The sequence below is a fragment of the Pleurodeles waltl genome, chromosome 5 (genome assembly GCF_031143425.1).
Source record: "Pleurodeles waltl isolate 20211129_DDA chromosome 5, aPleWal1.hap1.20221129, whole genome shotgun sequence".
NCBI classification, from domain to species: domain Eukaryota; kingdom Metazoa; phylum Chordata; class Amphibia; order Caudata; family Salamandridae; genus Pleurodeles; species Pleurodeles waltl.
Genome location: NC_090444.1, coordinates 1008618683 through 1008634083, shown reverse-complemented (window position 1 = coordinate 1008634083; position 15401 = coordinate 1008618683). Strand labels below are relative to the sequence as shown.

General features: G+C 43.6%; 1 protein-coding gene across 4 annotated transcripts in view; it reads right to left on the bottom strand.

Moving 5' to 3' along the window:
* Nucleotides 1-15401, bottom strand: part of SLC18B1 (solute carrier family 18 member B1) — a 615369-nt gene that overhangs the window by 319299 nt on the left and 280669 nt on the right. For all 4 annotated transcript variants that reach the window (XM_069235175.1, XM_069235174.1, XM_069235177.1 and 1 more), the window contains one exon: nucleotides 11886-11977. In XM_069235175.1, the coding sequence (XP_069091276.1) occupies nucleotides 11886-11977 (92 nt within the window). The remainder of the gene's footprint in view (nucleotides 1-11885; nucleotides 11978-15401) is intronic.

Below are 15401 nucleotides of genomic sequence, written 5' to 3'. Positions count from 1 at the left end.
CCCTCCCTTGGACCAGGTGACTCAGTTCCTCAACAATTCATCAAATCCCACTCTGAGCTTGACCTGGTTTATGCCCACATAACCAATTACAACCGGAGGTGCTCCTAAGTGTTGTATAGTGGTAAACAGACAACCAGTATTCGTAATAGGTTGGTCAAGGAGCACAAATGTCAAAAGAATAAATTACTTTTTTTTATTCAAAATTTAGAAGCCATGTGTGTCTTTTTTACGTTAAATTAAATTAAAAAAAAATACAAATACATTTAAAAAGTGTTAAAAGATAAAACAATAATGGATCTTTTCAGAACTGCCTTTGCTAGTTTAAAAATAGAAAAATGTAATGTTGTCGGTAATGTCAATGTTTCTGTGTTAGTATACCATAATAGCCTGCTACATCAATCTACACATATTAATAAAAGGTAAACCTACTGCTGTAATTGTAAATTAAAGCAAATTACTTCTAACAATAGATTTATCCTACATTTATAAAGATTTTGTGTCAGATTTGTATTACTTTTTTATTGCAGGCCTGATACAAAATGTATAATGTATATTTGCAATTATAAACCAACGAAGTATTTTTTCATTGGATTATAACCAATTGTAATTCAATGCAATGTAATGCACTGCCCTGCATTACTTTCCATCAAACTGGTATTCAAGAGGTATTTGTATGGATACTGCCATGGATCCACCCATGGATTTTGTTCAAGTTCATATTTAGAATCACTTGTAAACAACAATTTGTGCCAAAGTTCTGCAACACTATATGGCTCCCATAACAAAGAGAAATATTATTTGTTTTTCACTTTGATATTTCTTTGTGTACTATATTGTACAGTACATGTACATAGGATAGTTTTATGCAGGGAGTGGTACTTTTCTGCACCAACACTATTGTTTAAAGCTATTTCTTCTGTGTACATGAACACCCAAGGGACACTGGTAAGACCAAAGTGGAGCACAGCGAATTGAAAGTGTTTGTGACCCACCGTGAACCGCAAGTAATGTCTGTGGGAAGGTGCACATAAGCGTCCTGCAAGTCTAATGCTACCATTCAGCTGTCCCGGGTCCAGGGCAGATAGAACCTGAGCCAAAGTGAACATCTTGAACTTTTCCTTCTTGAGAAAGAGATCAAGGTCTAGGATAGGGCGGAGGCTCTTGTCCTTTTTTGGTACCAGAAAGTAGCAGGAATAGGAAACACAACCTATTTCTGGCAAAGGAACTCTCTCTATTGCTCCCTTTGCCAAGGGAGCCATAAATTTCTCACGAAGATGGGATAAGGGATCTTCCGTTATCCGATCGTAGGCTGGTGGCATGGATGGAGGGGTAGTCTCAAAGGGGAGAGACTAACCCCTTCAGATTACCTGAAAAACCCACCTGACTGACATGATGGACTGCCAGCGGAGAACATGATGGTAGATCCTGCCTCTGATTGGCCCTTGGTGGAAAGTCAGACTTGATAGACTTAGAGGCTGCTGTGGGACGGGGATGGGGTGGCGGACTGGGCAGACCACTGGCTCCCTGATCCACAAGGTGGGTGGATCCCACACCCTCAGCCATGCAGAGGCTGGGTAGCATGCGAAACACGTTGGCTGGCCCGGAACGGACACAGCTGAAGTCCCCTTCTGTAGCCACGAAAGAGGTGAAAGGCAGACTGGGGGGGCAAGGGGCCACTGTGAGGCCCAAAGATCTGACTGTAGCTCGAGAATCTTTGAAGTGCTCCAGTGCTAAGTCTGCCTCGTCTCAGAAGAGACAGGTGCCATCAAAGGGCATGCGCTTCAAAGTAGCCTGGTTATTGCCTGAAAAGCCAGACGTCCTCAGCCAGGCATGCCACTGTTGGCAAAATCACTCTGCCTAGTGAGATGGTCGTGTCCAGTCCACAACAGATGGTGAACTTTGCTGCATTTCTTCTATCGGCAACTGCCTGAGAGTATTACTAGGGCCTCCCCTGGGACCTGTGGTAGCACTTGTGCAACCGTATTCCATAGTGGACTACAATGCTAGGCTGGTGGAAGGAAAAAGCTTCTTCTGAAGTGAATCCAGCCTTTAGGATTCCCTATCTGGGAATGTGGAATAGAACGTGCCCTGGGAAGTGGAGTCTTGGATAACCAAGCTCTCAGGGGTGAGATGTTGTGTCAAAAAACCTCCGTCCCCTGGAGAGGGCCAATGGTGGTGGGAAATAGCCCTTTTCATAGAAGTCCCTGTGCTGGGTTTGGACCAGGTATCGCACTAGGACACCTGTGAGGTACTCATTAAAAGGATTCTGTGGAGGAAGCTCCAGGTTGAAGCACTTAAGTCAGGAAGTTAGTCCTGACTGCCACCAAAGGCAACTCCCTGGCCACAGTAAGGGGAGAAAACATGCCAGTATCTGGAGAAGTATCCAGTCCACTGGCTTCACCTAAGTCTGTATGCTGGAGCTGTTATTCTAAAGGGTTTAGCGACCCCTCCCATTCCTCACCATAACCTAACCCATAAGAAAGGGGGTCATGATCCGACATATGAGACAAGGCTCCTGCCAGAGTCTGCGTCATACGATGCCTATCTTGCTTTGTGATGGAGTCGGGTATAAGAATGGGGATGCCGCTGCCCGTGGGCATGGGCAGTGCCAGGTGCGTCAGGAAAGGTTGGAGTGGTACGACTGATGTTGGTCCGGATCCAGAACTGGATCCATGGGTGCTGCTCAGCACTGAGGCTGAAGCCACCAGTGTAGAACCCAAAGGGTCCCCTTCTGACTCCACGGGGCCCAGAGGCACTCCAGCAGTGTCAGACTTCCCAAAATGAGGTGCATGGCCTCATAGAACTCTTTCAGCTCGGCAGGGGCTGCTCTGGGTCCCATAAACTAAGGGCAGTGCGGAGTTTGTCCAGGCACAGGCTCAGCAGAGCATGGCATAGAACATCAATGCTCCCTCATTGGCCGTTGGACGAGGAGAAGTCGAAGAACGTTTCAACTTTAGACTTCTTCTTGTGCCTTGACTTACTGGATCACCCGAGGACTTGGAGTGGGACGATGGCAATGAAGGAATCCGCAACCGAACCTGGAACTTTCCTCTCGACTTGCGTGGAGTCGAGCGTCGGCCCACCATTAGCTTCAGGGACCAGTCCCTCAAAGCCTCCAGGTGCATGGCCTGACACTCGGAGCATGACAGACACCAAAGATACATGAAGTGCAGATCTCTCACAGAGATTGCCCGAAGACAGGAACCGCACATCTTGAACCCAGTCTTCCTCTATGACATCCTCGATGCACCAGGAGTTTAAAACTCAAAAATTTAATCAACAAAAAGTTGAAAAAAGCTAGTCAAAAAATAACTGAGGGGTAGCTCTCTTTGGATCAGTGCTAGCTGGTGGGGAAAGAAAATGACTAACCACTGCACGCCGAGGTGGTGCCTTTATAGGAACTGTAACATCGGGCGCAGACGCCGGCAGACGTAGAGCTGATCTACACCACATAACAGCGCGCAGGGGTACTGCTGAAGATACATTTCCGGATCCAGTCTGACGCCTAGGGGAAATTCAAAGGTAAGGAATCTGCAACTACAAGTCTAAATCAGATAATAACGTTGGGCCTGATTAAGAGGTTGGTGGTTGCACTGCCAAACCACATCAGTGGCGGTCCCAAAAAGACCGTCAAGTCAGCGGTGTTCCGCCTGCCATATTTAGATGTATATCGGCTAAGCCAAAGACCGCCACAACGGAGTGTACTCTGTCACGCCAGCTGCATCCTACAGCTGATGCAGCAGACTCCAAAGCTGACAACCATGCCCTCTGTCGCCGTCTTGAATCCGGCAGAGCCTATTTAAATCACACAGTTCTACTTACAGTGTGTCAGCGGGGGCCCATGACGGCAGGAGTCAGTTACGGAACCCGTACACTATAGTACTATGGCTGTGGCCATTGATTGGATGCTAGCAGCTGAAACCTGTTGCAAATTGGGCAATTGTGAACATCTGCAAAACACACTATAAAACACACTCCATTTCAGACCATGATCCTTTGCCATCACACTGCAGCAGACCGGACAGCCAGTAGAATTCACAACACATGATCCATGTGTTTTTCTGTGTTACTCTCCCTCTGTATTTTTTGGTTTAAGCCATGTTTATTTGATTCTTCCTCATCTTTTGGGTACTAGTTTAGTTTTCCACATAAATTCACTATGGCAAGGAGGAGAAATCCCCCGTTTTTCAGAGGGAGAGTTGTCTGTCATGGTGGATGAAATCTTAACAGTAGAGCCGCAATTGTTTGGAGCACAATCCAAAATACTATTATAGTTGACAGAGTGAATGCTGTAGCTACAAATCTGCACACAGAGGAAGACTTTAGGAAGAGGTGCAACAACCTGTGGGGGAAAGTTCAATCACTGGCCTGAAACAATCTTCTGAACTTTCATACTAGCAGAGTGCAAGTTGCTGCTGTAAAGGATTTGTCTGTCCCAAGTGGTTGTCTCTCCCAGATTCAACACATGTTCAGTTTGTGCTGTCAAACAGCAACATATCACTGCAAATGTCACAACTTTGAAATGTCCAAACAAAAATGACACGGTGAAGGACCCTGAAACAGAATAAACAAGGAAAATTAATTTGACCAGATATTAAATTTAACTCAGTTGATAAGTCATGAGGACAAACATACGTATCACAAATACAGTTAACCAATGTCATTGACTACAGTACAGAGTGTAGGGAAACTCTGATCCACTAACATCTTTGCCTTGGACTTTCCTCCACTGACCATTTCTAACAAATTACCCTAGCAGACTGATATGTTCCATATGTCACAAGTTGTGCTGACACGGGAGGTTACAATTTCTAAAGGTAAACTTACACTCAGGTGAAGAAGTGGTCAATCACATCTTGACGTATGTGAATTCCTTCTTCTTCACCACTGTGTCATCTTCATTGGGCATTTCAACATCCTCACCCAGGGGCTCATCACAGTCTCCCTCCTCTGCAACTACAGGGATGTTACTCTGCGTGGCGATGTTATGGAGAATGCAGCAGACAACAGTGATTTGGCACACCTTATCGGGCGAGTAGAGAAATGCTCCACCGGTCCTGTCCAGTCACTTAAAGCTGGCCCTTCATGAGCCCCAAAGCCCGCTCCACTGGCCTCTATGTTCCTCCACAGGCCTCATTAAAGCGGACTTCCCCTGTCGTTGATGGATTCCTCAGCGATGCAAATAACCACAGTCCGTTATGATACCTGTCTCCTACATGAAAGCAACATATCAACAGATTACTCATATATCATGCCACTGTCCCTTCCTAAACTAGGATTCAGGCAAGAGATCCCTCAAATCATATTGTACTTACCAACAAGCCAGGCCCTCTCCGGTTCAAGTTGTGACATCTGCATGGGTATGTTTCTGTTCTGTAGTATGAACGAATCATGTGTTGATCCAGGAAAGAGGCCACATACACTTGAGATGTATAAGTCTGGTAAGCAGACAACGTGCACATCGATAGAATGGAAGTTCTTCCAATTGCAGTAGACCTGTTCCCTTGAGAGGGGTGGCACCAAGGCAATATGCGTGCCAGCTATTGCTCCAACCAGGTGGTAGGCCACCCAAAGCATAACATTCTTCCTTCACAGTGGCCAAATCCTGTGGACGTAGGAATTAGATGTAGCTGTTAATGTTTTTCATCAAAGAAGCTAGGACTTTCTGTAGCAGGCCACTGAACGTTGGTTGGGGCATGCTGCCACAGTATATTAAAAGTTACCAGTGGCAGCAAAATGCAGTACGGACGGCTGTTTAACTATTGTTGTTATGACTGTTGGATTCATATTGTGAGGCAGGAGACCAGGCCCCAATTTCAGACACAAATCCAGGATAGTTTGCCTAGACGGTACTACTTGATGACATCCCTTTCCTCCATGGTGGCAAGGTATGGAAAGGGCGGTAACATCTGAAGCTGTCACCTCCTACCCATGGCTGGGTTCAGATGTCTATGTATGGAAAACAAAATATCAGATGAAATGGTCACACCATAAGTTTAATGTCAACACAAATCTTTTCCCCGCACGGCGCTTTGTGCGTGGATTTCCTTTTCTTTAGGATACTAACTTCTCCTTTCAGGGTCCCAGGAACTAGATGGGCACCACAGGGCAGAGTCGGAGTCTCTCCAGAGACTCCAGCTGCTGGCAGAGAGAAGTCTTTGCTGTCCCTGAGACTTCAAACAACAGGAGGCAAGCTCTAAATTAAGCCCTTGGAGAGTTCTTCTCAAGATGGAAGGCACCCAAAGTCCAGTGTTTGCCCTCTTACTCTGCCAAAAGCAGCAACTGCAGGATAGCTCCACAAAACCCAGTCAAAGGCAGGGCATCTCGTTCTTCCTCAGCTCTTCGGCTCTTCTCCAGGCAGAGGTTCCTCTTGTTTCCAGAAGGGTTTCTAAAGTCTGTGGTTTTGGGTGCCTTTCTTATACCAAATTTCTCCTTTAAAGTAGGCCTACTTCAAAGTAAAGTCTCTTTTGAATGTGAGAATATGCCTTGCCCAGGTCAGGCCCCAGATACTCAACAGGGGTTGGAGACTGCATTGTGTGAGGGCAGGCACAGCCCTTTCAGGTGTGAGTGACCACTCCTCCCCTCCCTCCTTGCAAGGATGGCTCATCAGGATATACAGGCTAAACCCCAGCTCCCTTTGTGTCACTATCTAGTGTGAGGTGCAACCAGCCCAACTGTCAAACTGACCCACAATCAGGCAGAGTCACAGAAATGGTATAAGCAAGAAAATGCTCACTTTCTAAAAGTGGCATTTTCAAACACACAATCTTAAAATCAACTTTAATAAAAGATGTATTTTTAAATTGTGAGCTCAGAGACCCCAAACTCCACATGTCCATCCGCTCCCAAAGGGAATCTACACTTTAATCAGATTTAAAGGTAGCCCCCATGTTAACCTATGAGAGGGACAGGCTTTGCAACAGTGAAAAACGAATTTAGCAATATTTCACTGTCAGGACATATAAAACACATTACTTAGGGGGTTATTCTAACTTTGGAGGAGGTGTTAATCCGTCCCAAAAGTGACGGAAAAGTGACGGATTTACCACCAGCCGTATTACGAGTCCATTATATCCTATGGAACTCGTAATACGGCTGGTGGTATATCCGTCACTTTACCGTCACTTTTGGGACGGATTAACACTCCTCCAAAGTTAGAATAACCCCCTATATGTCCTACCTTAACCATACACTGCACCCTGCCCTTGGGGCTACCTAGGGCCTACCTTAGGGGTGTCTTACATGTAAGAAAAGGGAAGGTTTAGGCCTGGAAGTGGGTTCTCTTTCCAAGTCGAATTTACAGTCTAAAACTGCACACACAGACACTGCAGTGGCAGGTCTGAGACATGATTACAGAGCTACTTATGTGGGTGGCACAACCAGTGCTGCAGGCCCACTAGTAGCATTTGATTTACAGGCCCTGGTACCTCCAGTGCACTTTAATACGGACTTTCCAGTAAATCAAATATGCCAATCATGGATGAGCCAATTACATAGACATTTTGTAAAGGAGCACTTGCACTTTAGCACTGGTTAGCAGTGGTAAAGTGCCCAGAGTAACAAAAACAGTAAAATCAGAGTCCAGCACACATCAACAACCTGGGGAACAGAGGCAAAAAGTTAAGGGAGACCACGCCAAGGATGACAAGTCAAACAATTTGCACATAATTTCTTTTAAACATTTGTTTGAAAAAATACTGTCAACGGAGGTAGCACATCCCCCGCAGAACTGTCAGTGTCAAACATAGTCACGGTTCACATTTTACTGCGTCAAATCTTGCCAAGAGAAGTGTAGTTTGTATCTGACTTTTAGAAATCCACTAGCCTCCATTCTGATTGCTGGTGATGCACTAACCATTGAAAAGGCACAGTTGCACACCCTATAATGGCGGCTGCCTGACCTTGTTTGTCAGGACATTTGCTCATTCAAACACACACACACACACTTGTTCATACATCCCACAAATCCCTCCTCTCACTGACACATAGCAGCCCTTCTATCTTTACCTTAGTCACTGTATGTGATACAGACCATGGGTTCTGAATCTTTAGAGTTTAGGCAGGAAGCCAATGTAGCTGTGCGTGGATTAATATGCAAGAATTGTACAGGTGTTTTGGTCTTTAGTAGCTCACAATGATTGTGAGTAATCATGGGTGGCTCTCGCAATAGGATAGCTTGCATAGCTCTGGCCAAGATGATGTTGTAGGCCTGATTAGGTAACATGAGGAGTTAGCAAGTATTGATGGTGCTCATGAGATCCCCGCACATCAGTATTTTAAAGCTACCTGTAATATTTAGTTTGATAACATTTGAGTCACTGTTTGGTGAATATATGCGTGAATACACAAAATGTAATGTCACAGCACAATTTTCCAAAAACAAAAGTTCATCCACCTTAGCTCGTTCCTGGAACGTTTTGAAGTGATTCACAAGCGAGGGCTGAGAAAAAGGGGTGGTGGTAGTTCAAACCACTTTTTCCCCGATGCAAATAGGTAAAGTTAGACAAAGATAAAGAAAAAACAGCAAATGACAATTACACCAAATTTGACAGAAAGCTTTCTTTGCTTGGAAAGTGTGTTGTTTCAGAGAAATTAAAGTTTAAAAAAAATGCTGTTGCTGCTGGAGTCCCATGGGGGAAAAAAAAGGAAAAAAGTAAAGCATTCTGTTTGATTGGGCCATCAAGACCAACAACAGTCCAGCGGGACCATGCAGTCTGATTTGCTAGCCACAACATGAGAATAAATGTTGTGGCCGCCATTACAGGACGCAAGGACTAGGTCCTGAAAAAAACATTTAAAACTCATAGAAGGAGGCACGTTACATATACCTTGATTCCCTAGCCTGTGGGGCAAAATGGTAAAAACAAAGGGGGTTGTTGATATTCTATAATGGTCATTGCAGCCTCAGTTTGATCCCTTAGGAGTTCTGTGAGACTGAAAAAAGGACAACTGTGGGGTGGGGATCCACGGGTAGTTGGCCGGTCATGGGGGTATGGCAGCCTGCAGTGAGTTCTGTCCTGTCCTGTGCGAGTACCGCAGTATGCAAAGCACAAACATTTTTAAAATTATTTTTTGGCCCTGGAGCAGGCAACTCTGAGGCCCCCCCAAGAATTCTAGGGTGTTAGGGTACTGACAATATGTGTCAGGTTCATCACATTTCTTAAAATATAGGTTTATGAGTGCTAAACAGCTGGGGAAGACAAGCATTTCCATTAGTCAGTTCAAGGGGGCTGGGAAACCACATATGCGGGGTCCTTGATGGACGTCTAAAACTGGTGGCATGGAAAATTGCATCCGTTTTTTCAAGAGCTGCACTGAAATTCATGCATTTCTATGGCTTTAGGAGAGAAACTACAGAAAAAAGCTCATTTTATTACCAGTTTCATTGCTAGGCTACCCACCCCCTGCATGATGATGAGCCTTTTTTGGCTGTTTCATGTAGTTCACACTTAGGTCTCCATAACGTTTTATCTACATCAGATACCCACGCCATATTTGCTTCTTTTTTTCCAACATCCTGGGATTCTAAAAGTAAACAAGGTTTATGGATTCCCCTGGAAGGGGTTGACAAATCTGCCAAAATGTAGATACATTTTGGGGGGCTGGGGGAAATGGGAAAAAAAGTGTATTTTTTTGACCAGCAATGGCATCAGCAAAAGGCTGGTGGTGCTAAAATCACTATTTTCCCAGCTTTTCATTAACGGGAAGGCTTGATTCAGAAAACCCAGTTTTTTTAAACACAGTTTTGGCCTTTTACTGGGGAGGCAGTACTTTTTCCTATTTTTGGCGCTTTCAACTTCCTTTCAGTTCTCTGATGGAAAAGGGTATGAAATCCATGGTGGATCCCGGAAAGCTACACATTTCTGCAAACTAGCAACAAATATGAATTCAGCAAGGGGTCATTTGGGTAGATCCTTTAAGGTTTACCCACAGAAACAATAGGCCTGAATTAGAATTTGTCCAAGGGGTTACGCCGCCACAAACGTGACGGATCTTCCTTCCTTCGTATTACAGGTTCCATAGGCTGCAATGGAATTGTAATACGGCAAACAGGCTATCCGTCACATTTGTGACAGAGTAACCCCCTCTGCCATATTCTAAATCAGGCCCTAAGTGTTTAAATAAAAATAAAAATGAAAATGAGTAGGAAAAACAGGCATTTGTGACAACAATTTCATTTGTAACTTTTTTTTCACAATGACCTATTTACAAAATCTATTTAGCATTACATCTGCTGGACCCTACTGACTGTTTGTGGGTTTTCCAAGATCTCAAGGTGCCCAGAGACAATAACTAAGCTGCACTTTGCAATAGTTTTACGTTGTGTATCGGGTATAGAGCAATTCATATTGTAAAATATAAATATTGAAAAATAGGTATCAAGGAAACCTATGTATTTCTGAAATGGGGTAATGATATGGTGTTTAGAAGCAGGTGTTATTTGCACACTTCTATATTTGTGGGTACCCATACTAGCATGTGCATTGGAGGACATTTCTCAAAATGAAATCTTTCAAAGATGAAATTAAAGGCTTTAGGATTAGGGATCAGCGCCCTCTTGTTACTGTGCTGAATGAATAAACACTTAGAAGATCCCAAAGGCAAGACCAGTGCTTGTTAAAGGTGGTGTGACCAGTGCTAGACATGCCATTGATTGCACAGGTGAATCTCCCAGCTAGCCAGTAGCAGCAGTTGTCTGTTACAGCAGTGACCGTGTGAAGGCAAAAACTAGCCCCTGTGCAGTGACAACGGGTTGGCAAAAGAATTGCTCCTGACATTTTCTCCTGCTTCTCCTGACCCGGTGGCAGCTGGCATTATCACTCTTTTTCGTTTTCCGTGACTGGGCCAGGGTCATGCACAGTGTGACTGACAGCACAGGGCCTATTCAGACCCTGCGCTGTCAACTATTCTTTTTGTGTGATTTTGGCAACACACCCGTATGATCAGGTTCCGCAAAATGTATTGGACACACGCAACTAAATTAAAAAAATAAGACTGCCACATCAAACTAGACAGGAGGAGCGGCCATCACACGCTGTAACAGGAGGAAGCGTGGTGACGTGTGACAGCTAATAAACATGTTTGTGGCTGGGATTAAAGGCAAAATCGAAACCATTTGGGAGGAAGGGCCATCACACGCTGTAATAGGAGGAAGCGTGGCAAAGTGTGATGGCCAATAAAAATGTTCTTATTAAAATCACCTGGGAGGGAACTAAGCACACAAAGGAAATTGAGAAAAATACACCAATAAAAAGGAAGAATTTGAAAACAAGCACAACAAAGAGTGAATGGCAATAGTGGGTGTGGTTAACGCCCACAGACTGAATACAGCATGTTTCAGACAGCCTTCACACTGCCTAGGCTCGACCTAAAAAGGAAATCCCTCTGCTATAAAAAGCAGAAGGATTTCCTGCCTTGTGTGTGAGGACAGCCTGGAGCCATCCTTGGCACACAAGCACTGTGGCTGAGCACAGCTCTGGGCACCTCAGCACAAAAGTGGTTATATTCAGAAGAAAAACAAAGTAGATCATGTTGAAATAAAACCCCATACATACCCTGAAGCAAGAAGCCTAGGGGACTATATTAAATGTATCCTGAGCAATGCAGAAAAATAAATGATGGGTTCAAATGGTAATAGTACATAAAAGGATACAGTGGTGGATTGCAGAGCAAATGTCCAGCATCTAGAGTGGTTAAAATATCCTAATTTAACAATCCTAAGATTAATGATCCTACTCTCCAGTAAAATCAATGAGTAACTAATACGTTTTTATTTTCTATTTATATTTAGCAAATAATAAACTGCTCCATTGAAAAATCTCATAGTATGTTAACGTTTTTCACGTTGTGGTGCACTTAAAAGAAATAAATGAAGTGAACTGTACCTTTCAATGTGAAGGAAAGGGGCTGGTCCTAACAGGACAAAACATATAGCTGTCCCCAAGCAACCAATGACGACCAACCATTTCCGTACCGCCTAAAAATAAAAAATCATCTTCTTAAGTGCAAATATATACATTTCCCTTTGTTGTCCTTTTTTTATTCTCTTGCTAACACGTACTTTGGATCATTCAAACATGGGCAACAGCTCTCAACTGCCATATAGTACCTCTTTCATTTTCATGTGAATTTCACTTCTCATCTCGCACAAATATGGAACAACATTCATCATACCAGTTAATATATGGTTGGTTAATAATGGTTTTCCTGTAAGATTAAATGACATTTCCTTATTACATCGTTTTAGTGCACAAAATATTCTTTAAAAAAAAAAATGGATAAAAAAGAACCAATGATCCAGAACCCTGGGAAAACCTAAATACAGATGAAATTAATTGTGCATGTCAGCTTTTGCTAATAAAGATAAGAAATGTTCCTATCACTTACCGGTAATTACAGTACTCTGAGAATGCCTTTGCCTAGATTAATTATGTAATGAGGCCGACGCGCCTTGCAGACACTCTTTCAACCCCAAAAAGAGTACTAAATCCCCTCCCACTCTCACCATTTCTTGTTTTAATTGACGCTAGGCCCCGAAAAATACAGTTGGGCTGGCATTAATTAATCTAAGGGAAACTGTACTCTGAGTAATGTAAGTACTTGTATTTGGAACATATTCCCATATTCCCATTATGACGTTTTTGCCACAATTAATTATGTAATAATGAGATGTAGCAAGCAGTGACCTAGACCAGGATAAGTGAATTTTCATGCACACTCTAGTTTTAGTTATTTGGGATCAAAACCTCTCTCTTAAGATACAGAAGAAAGCAGCTTTGACTCTAACCTCCTCTAGGATGAATGGCTGCATTACCCTGTAATGTCTGACAAAAGGAAGGCGCGTCGTTTATATCGCAACCCTGTAAATTTCAACTGACACTACAGCTGGACGAGACATCTCTCTCTCGGAATATGCCAAAGCTGGCAAGGAATAATCCCAACTAATAATAGTACGTTTCTGAGTAGCCCAAAATGCAAAACAGTTAAGATACAACTGTGCACTCTGAAAACCTAACTAGGAAAATTCAAATGTATTGCTTTATATGAAAGTGTGCCATTCCACCTATGCCGAGGAACTAGGACTAAGATGAAACACTAGATGAATTCCTTCTTGTGGTTACAAAAGATGAATCAGAACAGAGTACCAGTCTGCTCTCAAACAAATTGCAGAAGGAATACCTCATTAAGAATGAGCTTAAGTACTTGAGGTAAGCCTTCTCAGCTTAAACTTCTCGAGGGATTCCAAAGGCGACCCCGTCAAGAGATCCAGGATTGGCGAGATCTACCATGAAGGGTAGACCAGTCAAGACTTAGGTCTCAGGTCAAGACATCTTCTACGTAACCTCTGAAAAATACTATTCTCACCTTGAAGAGTCCCCAAGAAGTTCTAAAGACCTTGCTGAATGGCCAATGAGTTTTAAGGGAAAAAGTCAACCGCTGAACAACCCCTCATGCAGGAACGTCCACTCTCCAACTAGCTCAACAGACTGAGCTATGAAGTATTTAGATTCATACTATATTTGAAATGAAGAAACCCATCATCTCCAAACCAGCTTGTCCATCAGCACTGCGGTCTATACCACCAGGCCGTTATCCCTGGGTTTCCATGGTCTTTACCTGAAGACAAGCAATACTACAGGAGATTGGCTAGCAGAATAGGCTCGCTGATACTCAATTGTTAGATCAGATGGAACTGAATATTGTGGGCTCTACTGGAGCTATCAAGATCCCTTCAGACCTCTTTCCCTCCCCCCACAAGCCTAATCCTAACCTGGGATGAAGATGGAAAGGTGAGAAGGTATATAGCATCTTCTCTGGGAAAGGGCAAGAAAAGGCATCTACTCCCAAAGTATTCTCTTTCCACACCGTCGAACAGCAATAGGGAAGCAGGAAGATCCGTGGTAATGCTAATCATCTTATATCTGCCATTGAAGGATCCTATCGCTGACAGGACCTCGTAATGTTTGACTGCTCAGATAAAAGTCTGGTGGGAAAGGAATTAACTTGTACCACCTGTCTGCACATTTGCTTTCTCCCAAAAATATAAATCCATTCCAGATCTAAGATCTTATCCCATACCTGCAAGAAGATCTGATCTAAGGTCCCTGACAGTGCAGAATACCTTTCGCCCACTGCTGTTTGAGGTGGAACTCAGCCAAGTTCAAACCATTTTGATGCGAACATCTTTGTTTACCAAACGGTCAGCAAACATCAGAAGTATCAGATGAATTGCCTCCAATTCTTTCCACTTGGATGATCTCAACTGTTGGACCTTTGACCAGAAGCCATGAATCTGCTGAGATATTACGCACGTCCCCCTTCCTGTTTGTACTGGTAGCTATATTCAGAATAAGCGGTGGCTGAACTCCTCTCCACAAGTATGATGACTACATTTAGCAAAACAATTGCTTTCGCCTCTCTTCTAGCCTTAGGATTATTAGGGAATAGAACAATTCCATCCTCTGTGAGAGTCTCCAAAGTATAAAGGCTACAGATCTTCTGCCGTAACAAACTGGTGCTGCACTGGCCTCAGATTAGACTTTGTCCTCTTACTAGAAAATCCAATGTTTCTATACTGCAAGCCTTCATGTGCAGCTCTATATTCAGCGGAGATGACACTATTACTAGACAGTCTCTCAGGTAAAAGAACATGACAATGCCCTCATAGCACAATATTCCCATGTGCGCTATATCAACCTTTATGACATATCCTCACATCATTAAAGTGAGTGCCCAGCGATACCAGCTGCCCCACTAATTGCAGCCTCGCCTCTTGGTCCATTGGCAGAAGATCCAAACAATTCATATCTTCCCAGATAGCCAAAGACAGACGCAATAGTTGTTTTAACAATTTGTTCTATTTACAGCAGATTGCCATCCACTTAAAGAAAGGGCTAACAGCAAATTACTTCCTACCTTCACTATCCACTTTATGATCTACTGCTTCCAAAGGTGACAACCTGAATGTTTTGTCACTGTGCTGCTAAACAAAGGGGCAAGTTTGGAATTACCGTTATAATGTTTGGAAGAAAACCCTCCTTCCCCTCAGTCAGTGTATACATTTCCTGCAAGAACCTAGTCACATGAGTATGGTCTGTCTCCTAGTGTCTAAAGGACAGCTCTATGACTCACTTCTGAAGTAGCAAGGCCAGCACAAGAGGTTTGGCACATAGTGAGAAGACGTCCTTCTCATCCTGTTAGTCCGACCAACTCAATACAGCTGAGACAAGTGTGACTTGACATAATCCCAATCTAGTGCCAGATCTTTCTGGAAATATACTTTCCAGATAATTAAGTACTCGGACCCTGACATGCCAAATCTGACAAAGAGTTAGAAGACTGATTCTCACTCCAGAAGGATCTGGACCGCTTTTGCTAGCCTTAGATTTTGCTTCCAAAAT